The sequence below is a fragment of the Haplochromis burtoni genome, unplaced genomic scaffold (genome assembly GCF_018398535.1).
Source record: "Haplochromis burtoni strain Fernald_Lab_line unplaced genomic scaffold, NCSU_Asbu1 Contig_181, whole genome shotgun sequence".
Lineage (NCBI taxonomy): Eukaryota > Metazoa > Chordata > Actinopteri > Cichliformes > Cichlidae > Haplochromis > Haplochromis burtoni.
Window position 1 is genome coordinate 201,648 of NW_024582542.1, and position 13,210 is coordinate 214,857.

Here is a 13,210-nt window from a genome sequence, read left to right on the forward strand (position 1 = left end):
TGACTGATGAGAAACAGAAGGTTCAACAGGCCCCACTGAACCACACTTAAAGGGATCAGAGCCACGATTCAGAGTCCTTGTCTGCAGATCTTTGTTCTTACGTGAGAATAAAAATAGACAGACCTCCTCCTGCTACAATCACTTGCTAAGAAAGTAATTACTAATGACAGCTACTGTTTGGTTGAAACTACACACTGCATGCGATTTAAATCACTTAACCACAGGTATGTGCATGCTGCTCGTGTAATGGTGTGGCTCAGGCTGGCATGTTCACAGACTGGCTGGACTGGTTTCGGTGGAGCTCTACACCAGAGGTTCATCATGAGAAATGAATCATTTTTTACTACCGATTAATCTGCTCATTAATTATTAGCGTAATTTTAAAATTGCAAAACCAAAAAGTTTTACTTTATCTATCCAACAGTCCAAAACTGGAAACTTTATCTATCCAACAGTCCAAAACTGGAAGAAAAAAAAGGTTCAAGGTTTTGAGGTTTCTACAGAGTGCTGATGACTGATTTGTGCATGTGTGTGCGTGCCTCACCCAGAGTAATGATGTATGGATGCAGCCAAGGCGTTGCCTGATCCACCAGGAAGGATACCCAGCGGTGTCCGGATGGCCTCCTCCCAATCTGGCCTCTCTAGCAGACCATTTATCACCTGACGCACACAGAAAATACAGCCTCAGTAAGGTGGCCTGAAAAATTTACTGTGTCAGCTAGCCAGTGACAGATATACACTGTATGGACCAAAGTACGGGGCCACCTGCACATCAAACCAGCAGGAGCTGGTGACCGTGGAAAGCCATGCAATTAAGATTTTGCGCTGATGTTAATGCAAGAGGAGGTTTGGAACTGTAAGGCTGAGGTTCTGTGGTCCCCACACACTTCCACTTTGCAATAATAGCACTTAGAGCTGATCATAGAATATTTAGGAGGGAAGAAATTTCATAAACTGACTTGCTGCAGCAGCGGTATCCTGTTACAGTCACACGCTTGACTTCAGTGAGCTCTTTAGAATGATTCTTTTCACAAGGTGTTTGATGAAAGCAGCTACATTCAGATATCAAGAGAAAGTGTGGCCCAATTTTGTCCATAGTTTACTTGCATTTACAATGTATTTTTTGCTGAAAGTACAGTAATGCAGGTTGTAAATATTGATATCATATCAACAGTTTATGATACTCTTAGAAACACCTGCAGTGCATGCAGCAGTGCATGCAGCAGTGCAGCAGAGTCGAATGGCATCTGCACAGCAAGTTTCCAACCACCAATCCATCCATACACTTTTTTAACTGCTTGTCCAATTCAGGGTCTTGGGGGCCTAGAGCCTATCCCAGTTGTCATAGGAGAAAAGGAAGGGTACACCTGAGACATGATGCCAGTTTATCACAGGGTTAACATAAATTAATCACCAATCAACCGAATACGCATGTCTTTGGACCGTGGGAAGAAACCAAAGATCTGAACAAAATCCATGCAGGCAGGGGAGAAAACACAGAAAAGCTCCTGCTGGCTGAAATGTTCACACTAGGAAACCTCTGTGTGGGCTGACAACGCTAACCACTGCTACACTGTGTTGCTGAAATTTCTAGCATTGTACATATGTATATATTCTATGTAGCAAGTATTGTATGAAATACTGTGGTGGGGAGAAACAATAACCCATAATTTTTCCCATTTCAACTCTAACACGTCATTGTCATCAGCTCCAAAAGTCCGGTATTGGTCAGGCTCCAACAGTCAGCATCCAGCCTGGTAGCACAATCTTTTGTAGTACTGTGGAGTGCTAATATTCATGTGCTCACAGAGAGAATAGAAAACTAGTGTGTTTACGCCATTGTACTCACTCATTTTACCTTTTAGGAATGCAATTTTAACCATTTTAGACCGAAATAACCCAGGCAGAGTCTATGTACATTTAACCTAACACTGTCTGTGTGATGGATGACTGTGAGGTGAATTTGGTGGGTTGAGTAGCTGACTGCTGTTTCTACTGGCCTGCTGTTTTTTGATTGGCAGGCTACATTTTTAGTTATTTGTCTAATAGATGTCAGAAATTGCCCATGTCTTTAAAAAATGACCATACAATCAAAACATTTATGCCCAAAAATGCTGATTTCACATAATTTGCTTTTATGTAAATATAAAACGATGTAAAACATTATTTTTAATAGAATCTGCCCAAATGAAACATACTTGATTGGCATACATACAGTTTATAAAAAGTATATTTGAATAAATAAACAGCTGAGTTCATATATTCCAGCTGGATTGGTTTTGAGATTACGGTGGTGTTTTTGGTTATGAACATAGTGCACGTGTGTGTCTTTACCTCATACAGAAGTCCGTCTCCTGACATGATGACTAAAGCGTCCCACTGCGACAGGTCGGCCTCTTTCACCATCTCCCGAGCGTGATTCTGCCGCTCTGCAAGACAAACAGAGAAAATATGTAAAGTATGTTGACTCATGTAGGTTTGTCTTTCCTGGAAGAGAAATCTGAAAAGGGGGACACCTTCTCAAAATGTCAGCTTCATTCCTCCTCAGAGGAAGGTCATGGTTGGCCCTCAGAGGTGTAGCTACTTGTGTTACAGCTGAATAGCATAGCTGTGCGAGGACAGCCAAAAGACAGCAACATGACACAAACACGAACACCTGAGGCAGTCTGAGTAGATCCCTGCTCCTCCTGTAGTTTTAGTCTTCCTTCCCTTCAGTTTCCAAATTAAAGTATCACCGTGGGAGGGAAAGTTGATATATGGTCTTAAATGAAGCGCCTGTCACACCGCCAATTAGATTGAGAGAGCTAAATTACTCAGGAGCACTCTGTCAAATTACTCCGAGAATGAATAATCTGATGCGCGTCTGTCGCTAATGGGCCAGCTGCTTGGATGGTACAGGAGTAAACTTTTCTACTTTTTGGTGTTCATGATTAAAGCTTCGACTTTAAAATGAGGAGAAAAAATTCAGATGGGTACAAAGCAGGTACACGTGTACAAAAGTTCAGAAAAAGGGTGACAAATCCCCCCCAAAAACTAATTATTGTGGACATACCAACAAACCACAACATCAAAACCACGAGTATTTAGAAGGTTTTGTGTTTGTAAGGCTGTCACACGTGTAGGGCTGTGCGATATGACCAAAATCTCATATCCCGATATAAGAATTCTATCGTCCCGATAACGATATAAATCACAAAAATGTAACATTTTCTGTAAATTCTGTGAATCTCGGGCAGCTCGACTTGCGGGAAGTGTTTACAGCTGCGCGTCATGTAGCTGGAGTTCAATGTTTTAACAGATGGATGAAACTTTACATTTTTAGACATAAGTTGTAACGGCCACCGTTTTCTTTGTGAGTATTTATTAAATGGTAAAATGGCCTGTATATATATAGCGCTTTAATAGTCCCTAAGGACCCCAAAGCGCTTACATATCCAGTCATCCACCCATTCACACACTGGTGATGGCAGCTACTGTACATTGTAGCCACAGCCACCCTGGGGCGCACTGACAGAGGCGAGGCTGCCGGACCCTGGCGCCACCGGGCCCTCTGACCACCACCAGTAGGCAACGGGTGAAGTGTCTTGCCCAAGGACACAACGACCAAGACTGTCCAAGCCGGGGCTCGAACCGGCAACCTTCCGATTACAAGGCGAACTCCCAACTCTTGAGCCACGATTGCCCACATTACATATTACACAGCGTGCTGCGGGGAAAAGCCTGTTCTAACGTTTGAGTCTAAGGTCTATTTTTTAGCACCTGGCGGCTCTTTTTTTACTTCTCATCCGTAAATAATCTGCTCTTTCACGTGATTCAGTTTATTTTGAAAAGTCTCAACAGGATCTTGAGCTTTATTGTGAAAGGTTTATGTGGAACATAAACAAGCGGACACGCGATGGTTTTACCGTCGTTGTTGCTAACCACAACACATAAAAAGAGGCGCTTGTCCGTCCTTAGTGTGGTTATATAAAATATAAGAGAAAGAGAGAACTTAAGAAATTAACGAGGAAAAAATATTGCCGTAAAGAGTTTATTTTGCGACACCACGAAACAAACGATAACGTAAAATAAAAACATAGACGTTTTTATATCGTCATCCGATATATATCGTTATATCGAACAGCCGTACACACGCGTGTCACATCTGAACATTTTATCGCACAAGCCTCGTGAGTTTTCTTAATCAGGTTTTTGAATATTCCGTTCGCGTTTGTCTGCTCTTGTAGGAATCCTTTGTATCGCTCTTTCACTGTCAGAGTCTCCTTCTCAACAGTTTCAAGGTTAAAGGGCAGAAGAAGTGCTCTGAGGCGTAAAACACACACTCACACACACAGCAGCACTGGTTTGTGTTTCTGTGTTTCATATTTCTTATTTTTTCTTTACAAAGCAGCAATCATTCTCTCATTTGATTAGATAAGAAAAAAAATTAAGGTAACGATGAAGCATTTCAGTAAAGTTGGACTTTAGGTTGTTGAAATAATGGAATCACTGGATTTCTCACTGTATCCCCACTTAAAGTATCAAGTATTTAGACATTTAGTATTACATATTCAACATGGTGCTTATATTTCATACTTACAAAAGCTATTAAGAACAACTTTTTTTTTTTTTTTTAATACCACCACGCACTGCTTTGTTGAAGATGGGTTTGTTTTTTTAAATAGGAACACAGAAACCAGACACTGCTCTTATTCAGCAGCCTGTTAGTTATGCTAATACACTAATACGCCTCCAGTGCCGTTGCGAGCCAGTTTGGTCCTGGTGTCTTTTCGGACCAGACCACATTTTCACAGCTCTGAGAACCGATCATTACATACCATAAATAGCAGAACGTGAAATATGAAGAAATATGAAGTAATTCATTACTGGGTTACTTCTGTAAAAATGCCTAAAGTTCTGATTTTAATGCAAAGATACATGCAGATTCCATGCATTAATTAACCCAGCACACAGACACACATGCACTTCTCTCTAGTGACTGATCTATTTTTTTCTTCCTTTCTTTCTACTTCCTCTTCCCTGAAACCCACAGAATGAAGGAATCAATTCCTCCTCATCAGTCCAGTCACATCACATTTAGTTATTTGCGCAGAGTCTGAACACTGAAAAGGTTTAAAAGGCCTCCAATCAGCAACAAAGCTGCAGAGCAGCAACACTGCGGTGTGGGTGAAGGATAGCTCCTCACATCGGTCAAACCATTAGGGGATGGTGGAACTGCTTGTTATGGTTTTTATAGTAGTTGCTGCAGTGGAGAGGAGACAAAATCAAGTGCTGTTGAACTTTTGTGTTTCTAGCTTTGAACAGGTACTTAACAGCAATGTACCGACTGCAATTTCATGTTGAGCAACATTTGACTGACTCTGGAACTGATTGGCACAGATTGGCAGAGCTGTGAAAACGAGGGCAGCAGATGGCTACAACAGAAGATTACAGGCCACTGTGAGAGGATCACGATGAAGACAGATTCCAGCCCATAATCAAATACATGCTGTTTCACAGAAAACATTGTAGTAAAAGTCAACATCCTGTGTGATTTTCTTTTCTGCACTGCATGCTGTCACCAAACCACAAACTTTTCAATTGTTTTTTAAAACCCGATGGTCAGTGATATGATATATGCCGTTTTTAGGTCCCTTTGAATATTGAAATTAGAGTTGAGAGACTCCACATTCATTTACAAACGGGCCTGCAGGCATTACTATAATGGCTGAGAAGTGGTAAGACTTACTTTTATAAAGACTTTATCATCAATCTCAGCCTACTGGCTTACAGTAAAATCCTGCCACCAGCTGACTGACCGGTCCATCTGTGGCACTGAAGCATCAGCTCCTGCAAGGGCTTGAACAGCTGCAAGAGCACCGTGTCACTTGAAAATAAACAAATCCTGTTTGGGTGCACTTCCTTAAATGCCATTCTTCTTGAGATGACAGCCTCACAAATGACATTACAGTTCTCCACATATCAAATTCCTCTGTTGTGATGGTTTAAGTGCATGTAAGGTAACAGAAAGCCTCGTCCTCCTGTCGACCTTAATCTTCCAGCTAAAGGCAGCTTAATGAACCTCCACCTTGCTTTTTACGTTTCCTGCCCGCAGCAGTCTTTAAGCAGCTGCACTCCTCCAGCAACATGACAGCAGGTGATGACAGTTAAACAGCACAACATACCGAGTGTGTGTGTGCGTGCGTGCGTGTGTGTATAGAGCAGGAAACACTAAACACTGCGACAGCTTTCTCAGCTGCCGGGAGCGGCCTGACGGTGAAGCCACCCAAAGTTTGTACACACACAATTGTAAAAATTATATCCCCCCTCTCTCTCACACACACACACTCTGTTTAATTCTTGGCTTTCACTCCACTGACCCAGCACTTCTGAGGTTGTAGTAACAGTAACAGAAAAACATCTCATCGCAGATCCATGGAGACACAGATGGGCTGACAGACATTTCCCGCCCTCAGTTCGGCCTCAAGCAAGATCAGCCAACAGGAGTTTAAACACCACCGCCCTCTTCTCCGTGTGTCCGAGGAAAACGTACCTTGACTCAGTGACAGTAAAGCTGTGGACCAACTTTACAAGTTAGTTGCAGCTTAACACAAACTATGTGGTGGTTAAGTGGAAACCTCCATATCAAACAAGTATTCCCACAATTGTTATCTACACTGGCTACGCAGCTCTCAAAGCCTAAAAATGAGTGCCTCCATGAACGCTAGAGTATAGAGGATAAAGTATCGACATAGACAAAGTATAGTTTTCTTAACTGATTTTCAGAGTATTTCAGTATTCCAGATTAACAGTCTGATAATATTAGATTGGTTGTGGTTTAGGAGACACGAGTAAAGCAGTAAAAACCTAAATAAATTGCACAAGACATTTTTAAGACCAAAAAAAAAAAAGAAGAAGAAGAAAAAAAAAGCAAATGAATATTTTTAAATTTGTCAGACAAACTACTTTTCTGTCAGTTATTTCATCGTTCAGGCTTTAAAGGGTTCATTTCTGGTCCCTCCTGAGAGTCGCCACAAAATATGGACTGTCAAACACTGTAATATGTATCTTCATGTGTAAAATTGGCAGCACTCCCCTTTAAGCATCACTGCCCAGCCAATTTTGTACCCGGGTATGCTGTGTTATCTCCCAGGATTTCTGGCATTTGAGATCAATGTCTCCTTACTATTTTGAGCCTTTTACTTGTCTACAGCAGCTGTCAAAATGTCACTCGCTTTGTGCAGCTTTATTGCACAGCTCCAGTGTGATTTCCTGGATTCCTGCTTAACAGGAGGCTGTGATAGATTTTTAAACAGTTTCCTTTCAACATTTTGTGAGATCTAGGAAAATTCCTGCTCTCTCGTTGCCCTTTCTTCTAGTGTTCATGCAATAAATGTTTTAACATCCTCACGTGGGTCACAACAGAGAATAAGAGCTCCGAGATGTACAGCAGATTTCAAAAGAGCATGACGAGTGCTGTCATGAATGAAAGAACAAAAGACTGAACAAGAAAGACAGCAACAGAGCAGTTTCAGGGAATAGCCATCTCTTCTGGTAAATATTTGTAGTCTGTATTGAGTTTATGGGCCGGAGCAGAAAAGCATGACATTGTTTAATTAATACTGTCTGACAGTCATCTCAGAGTGCCTGTGAGGAATCAGCAGGCCTTCTTCACATGTGCACTAACAAGAACACGACCACAGACAGAACAACACACTCTCTCCTCTACACTGGACCCCCACAGCAGTGCAGTCATCCTTCATCCATCCTCCACCCCTGGCAGTGCCCGCAGCTGCCACACAGCAAGATTCAATAATGACTCTGTCCACTTTTGTTAATATCTGCTTACAAGAGCATCCACAAACGCTTCCAGCCGTATGCTTCATACAGATGCCACTAACACACAGGAGCAGACAAACATGCTGTTACAAAGTAAGGGTGCCAAAAAACACATTATAAAGCATATTTTTCACAGGCAATGAGCTAACACATGGGTATAAACAACTTAAATTGACCACTTTTTAATTCCTTCTTAAATGACAGGAAAACATATAATAATACAAAATAGTCACAGGTAGTGGAGGAGCTCTAATGTAATGACTGGAACTAGTGGATGAGGCTTAGCAGAGTCCAGAGGCCAGTACAGTATTTCGCACCAGGCTGTCATCATGCTTTTTAATGCAGCAGAGTGGGATATTTTAACATGGGAATCTGTGGTGATCGACTCTTTTGAAACCAGCCTCAAGTTGCCACAAGAGGAGCTGCAGTTTTTGGCACTTTTGTTTTGGTTTCATCTTTCGACTCGGACGTTAACACTCTTTTTCTGTTTTTCTTTCTTTTTAAAAAAAAACCAAAACAAAAAAAAAAAACCAGCAGATTAGCAGTTGTTGTATTCCAGTGATCTTTGAACTAGGACTGTGCCATATCATATCGCAAAGAGGCATAAATATATGAATAATGTAAAAATGTCAGACAAACAAAGAGACACACCCAGGAATGAGCAAGAATCACACGTCAGGCACAGGTAAGGTGTGGACCAAATGTAAATAAATGACTCAACTGAGCGTCAGTAGTTGCATTCCATATGAGAGGAAAGGCAAGCAGTAAGTCCGTATTACTGACGTGGTTACATGGTCGTAAAGGATGGCTTTAAGGGATATTACGATCTAATATTGAGGCCATATCGTGCCCCCTTACTTTGAACTTAAAGTTAAAGGAACTCAAACATGAGTTTCGGTCACTGCTCGTTCACTGTGATGTTCCACCTTGAGTGTGCAAAATTAAGTATGTTCAGAGTTTGAAAAGACTGATTTTACGTTCACCTGCAGAAAAATCATAAAAGGTTCACAAAGTACACAAAAAACTGTGAATGCCAGTGTACAGATACTACAACAGGAATGCAGATCTTTAAAGCAGAAAAAAGACTTGTGCTACTTTTTGCACTTTAAACTGGATTGACTACACCTTGGTTAGGAAAGCATCACGTTTGTAAATCACCTGTAAAACTACCCACAGTGCTATTTGGGGATCGTGCTCACACACTATTTTGCCCTGTTTAATGACGTTTTGTCTTTAACCACCTGACCTCTGGTCTCTGAACATGCCTGGTGGAGATATTTAGTACTGAGACATAATTCTAGGCTATTTGAGAGAGATTAGAGAGAAACATTTATTTCAGAAGTTGATCAGATTGTCCATCGCTGTTGTAATCAAGTTCTCCTGTCAGTGGCCATGCTGTTACATAGATGTAGATTTGAGGATTAATCTATTCTTATTCGTTTTCCGGGATTAACTTGTCTAAAAGTACATCTCTGAAATCATAAAAAGTCTTTTGTCTTTTCGACATTCTCTGCACGGCACCGTAAGAGGATTTCTTCTTCTTTCTTCCTGACTGTGATTTGCTCTCCCTCTGTCCTCCTTTCTTTCTTGGTGCACCGCCGACTGTGATGAAAACCACTTTTTTTGTCTGTTAACCTACACGACACTGATTCACGAACAAACACAGACACTCAAAGAAAAAAAAACTCCACTGATTTGATGAATTATCTGTCTGCCATGATACAGTTTTAGATGAGTTTCTAACAACGGACTATAAGATCATTACTATCCAGAGTAGATTACAGAGTCAACGGTGAACATGTCAGAATTGGGGCTCGTGAGATTATATCAAAGCACATTACAGCTAAAGGGGATTTTGTGTGAATGTGTGTGTGTTTATGATGGACCTGTTTTTATCCATATGTGTATTTGAGTGTGTGCACACAAAGTTATTACATAACAGCACAGCATGCTTACGGTTCAGAGGCAGTTGGTCAACATAATGGTGGCAGCAGCATGAAAACAAGAGGATTTGGGCAGCAGTAGATAGAGAGACAGAGAGAAGGAAAGAAAAGCAGATCCATGAATGGAGGTGTGGCCTTTGCTGAGCTGCGTGTGTTGGTTGGTGTTATCACTGACTCATCCTGCTAGTGGGAGGTTGACTTGTAAGTATGCACTGCTACAATATGATGTGTGATTAAAAAAATTACAGCAATACATCCATAAAAATTACAAACCTGGCCTGTTTAAGATCATTGACTCACCCTCCTCCGGACCGATATCAGTGCATCTGCTATTTTTAGATTCCTCCCTGGAAATCCTATTATGACCACTCGCAATGTTCCCTCGCAATGTGATTTCACCACAAACTTTAAGCATCCACTTCTCTTTTAAAATGATCAAACCCACGTCTAAGGCCTAAGCATAAATTCAGCGTCTCAGCTAAAAAGAGATGCCAAGACAAATCTGCTTATCATTTTTTTAATACACTGACTATGTTTTGCTCCATGAATTAGTCCTCCAATTCACTGCAGTTTCTTTAGGGTGCTGAGGATGAACATTTAAGCGTGTCACTGTAACTTTTCTGGCCACACCAACATCATTGCTGCTCACTACCTGCCTAATCACCAGCTGTGTCTCCCTGTAACTTTATCCACTTACTGAAAATTAAGCTAAAGAATAACGGTTCTGACACACTGGAGAAGAGGCACAGGGTCAAGGGAAGAGAATGGAACTTCCTTTTAAAAAAACCCACCAGATCTGAAGGTGGTCCAAACATATAAAATAAGATTATCAGCCCATAAACATCAAAACCCACACCTGATAACCCCCTTGTACAGTGCTGTGAAAAAGTATTTGCCACTCTTAAATCAGGAATTAACTGTGATTAACGCAGTTTTTAGGAAAGCGGATTCATTTTCAGTAGTCAAATTCAGGTCTGATTAGTGCCAGATTCAAGAAATCACTTCAAAGAGCGACACATCTGACAAAGAGCAACACATCATGCAAAGAAACAGCTGAGAAACAAAGTCATTGGAATCAGTCTGGAAAGGTCTACAAAGCAATTTCTAAGGCTTTGGGACTCCAGCGAACCATGGTGAGAGCCATTATCCACAAATGGAACAGTGATGAACCTTCCCGGGGGGGCTGGCCTTCCAAAATTACTCTAAGACTGCATGCCCGCATCAATGACTTATCCAGGAGGTTACAAAAGAACCCAGGACAACATCTGAAAACTGCAGGCCTCACTTGCCTCGGTTAAGGTCAGAGTTCATGATTCAACAGCAAGAACGATCTGGGCAAAGATGGCATCCAAGCCACGGCTGACCAAAATCAAAAAGCTCGCCAATTTAGACTCGCCAATAATCCTCATACACAACATCTTTAACTGTGGGAGGAAGAACATGTAAACTCTGTGCAGAAAGCTGACTGTGAATCTTTAAGCTAACCACATAAACGTTCCCAATTCAGTGTCTTTTTATTCCGTTATTTTATTAAGCACTCAGTCAACTGAGCCAGCAATTCAAATATCCCAGAAGATGATTTGATTCATGTATAATAGATGATTTCTTTCAGTTCTGTGGAGCAAACAGAGATCTTACTCAAGGACTTTTTCCTCCTTGGATGGATTCATTAAATATTACCAATTTATCTTAAAAGTCAGATACTCATCAATCCATCAGGCACAAATCAAGTGTCTGTCTCGTTTTTCAAATGAGGGTAAATCAGACAAAAATAGAGTGAATATTAATTTACATTTTCAAGTCTTTTTCAGACTTGAATGAATTAGTTACAGTTATTGAATTCTCTGGGAATAAAAAGCTTGACTGATTTGTTTTGTTTGTTTGCAGCTCTGCTCTCAAAGTGCACATGTGAAGTTCTTTTTAATAAACATCTATTAAAAATCAAACCAAAATGAGCGTAGAATATGTGCCTGCGACTCACCCGTGATAACCAGAGTGTGTTTAATGCCGGCTTCATTCAGCATTCGTTGGATGTGGTTGTTGTACAGCGTGAGTGCTTGTCCTTTCCCACTCTGTGGGTTCACCAGCAGCATCATCTGGCACGGGCGGGACATTTGGCTCATCAACACCCCTACAATGCAGAGGAAAGAAAATGTAACTAAAGGAATCCACAAATATGATCAGAATAAGTACGACGGGTTTGAAGATACACCACAAATTGTATACTGGGAAACTGAAACTTGACCGCTTCTTTGAGAAATGATTTAAAGAAAATATATATATTATATCGGATATTTTTCATACTGCGCACGTCTCTGTGTTATACTATATCTTTGATAGACCATCATAATTCTCGCCTTGTTTTCTTTAGTGTTTTGTGCCCCTTCAGCACCAGTGGGAGGACGGCCTGGCAGGATGATGTATGTGTTCTGTAGTGCCATAAAAAAAATGCTTGTGAATAAAATGAAAAAACAGAGATGGAGAGATGAATAGTTTTTGTTTTATTTTTATTTTTTTATGCACACACGATGCAAGGTTAATCAGGGTAATGCGTTTACATCCACTCTGCCAAGCTGAAATGCAAATTTGCATTGAGTTGGCTAATAATAAGGTCACCCTCTAGCATTTAGATATTTCAGTAAGGGTACACACATTGTACCAAGAAAGGAAGTAGTTTTTGTTGAAATGTCATAAAATATTAAACACAAAAGACACAGCACTAAATGTTCCTACATAAGAAAAGCCAGAAGCCAGGACACCTGGGAATCTGCACACTGGTATATTTGGAGATGCACGCACAAACAGTAGCCTTATCTCTCCTAACCAGCTTTGGCCTCGTGTAAAGGAGAGGATGGAGGTGCAAAACGATTGTTACTGCTAAAATATTTCATTAATACCGCAACAGGAAGGAACCGATGGAGTGCAAGCCTGAATCGCCTGCATAGACCCAGCGGGATAAAAGGTCATGATAATGAATGCCTTCAGCGACAGAAACATGGGCCATACACAGAAACACTTCCAGCATGAACTAGAGCCTTGAATGTTCTGCACATTAATGGGAACTGATTTTTGGCTGATGCATGCATGTGTTGACCCACTGTTTTTGGTATTTTTTCTGCATCAGCTGATCTTTTGCAAATTTTGTGCATTCTTTTAATGTGATAAATGTACTTTATTTAATCTGAATTTAATTTTGTGATATTACCTGTAATGTACCTGCAGCTGCTATGAAATACAGCTCATTTACTTAAGAGCCCACTGATAAGGAGACTTTGTGCACAGACCTGACAGAAAAATTTGTGGACGCAAGCAGAAACAAAGGTCAGTGGCACACGCTAACTTAGTCCAATGACACAGCTTGCATCTCAAGATGAATGTGCACAGCTCTGAGCTCTTTGCTAAATTTTTAACTGCGGGGTTGATGCAAATTAGGGATTGAAACAGTTATC

The 13,210-nt window shown here is 40.9% G+C and overlaps 1 protein-coding gene across 2 annotated transcripts in view; it reads right to left on the bottom strand.

Annotated features, from left to right (window-relative positions):
- Positions 1–13,210, bottom strand: part of LOC102305415 (sphingosine kinase 1) — a 39,731-nt gene that overhangs the window by 10,143 nt on the left and 16,378 nt on the right. For both annotated transcript variants that reach the window (XM_005934481.3, XM_042225758.1), the window contains exons 2-4: positions 11,743–11,892; positions 2,335–2,429; positions 545–660 (exon numbers count right to left, since the gene is read on the bottom strand). In XM_005934481.3, coding sequence (XP_005934543.1) covers positions 545–660; positions 2,335–2,429; positions 11,743–11,892 — 361 coding nt within the window. The remainder of the gene's footprint in view (positions 1–544; positions 661–2,334; positions 2,430–11,742; positions 11,893–13,210) is intronic.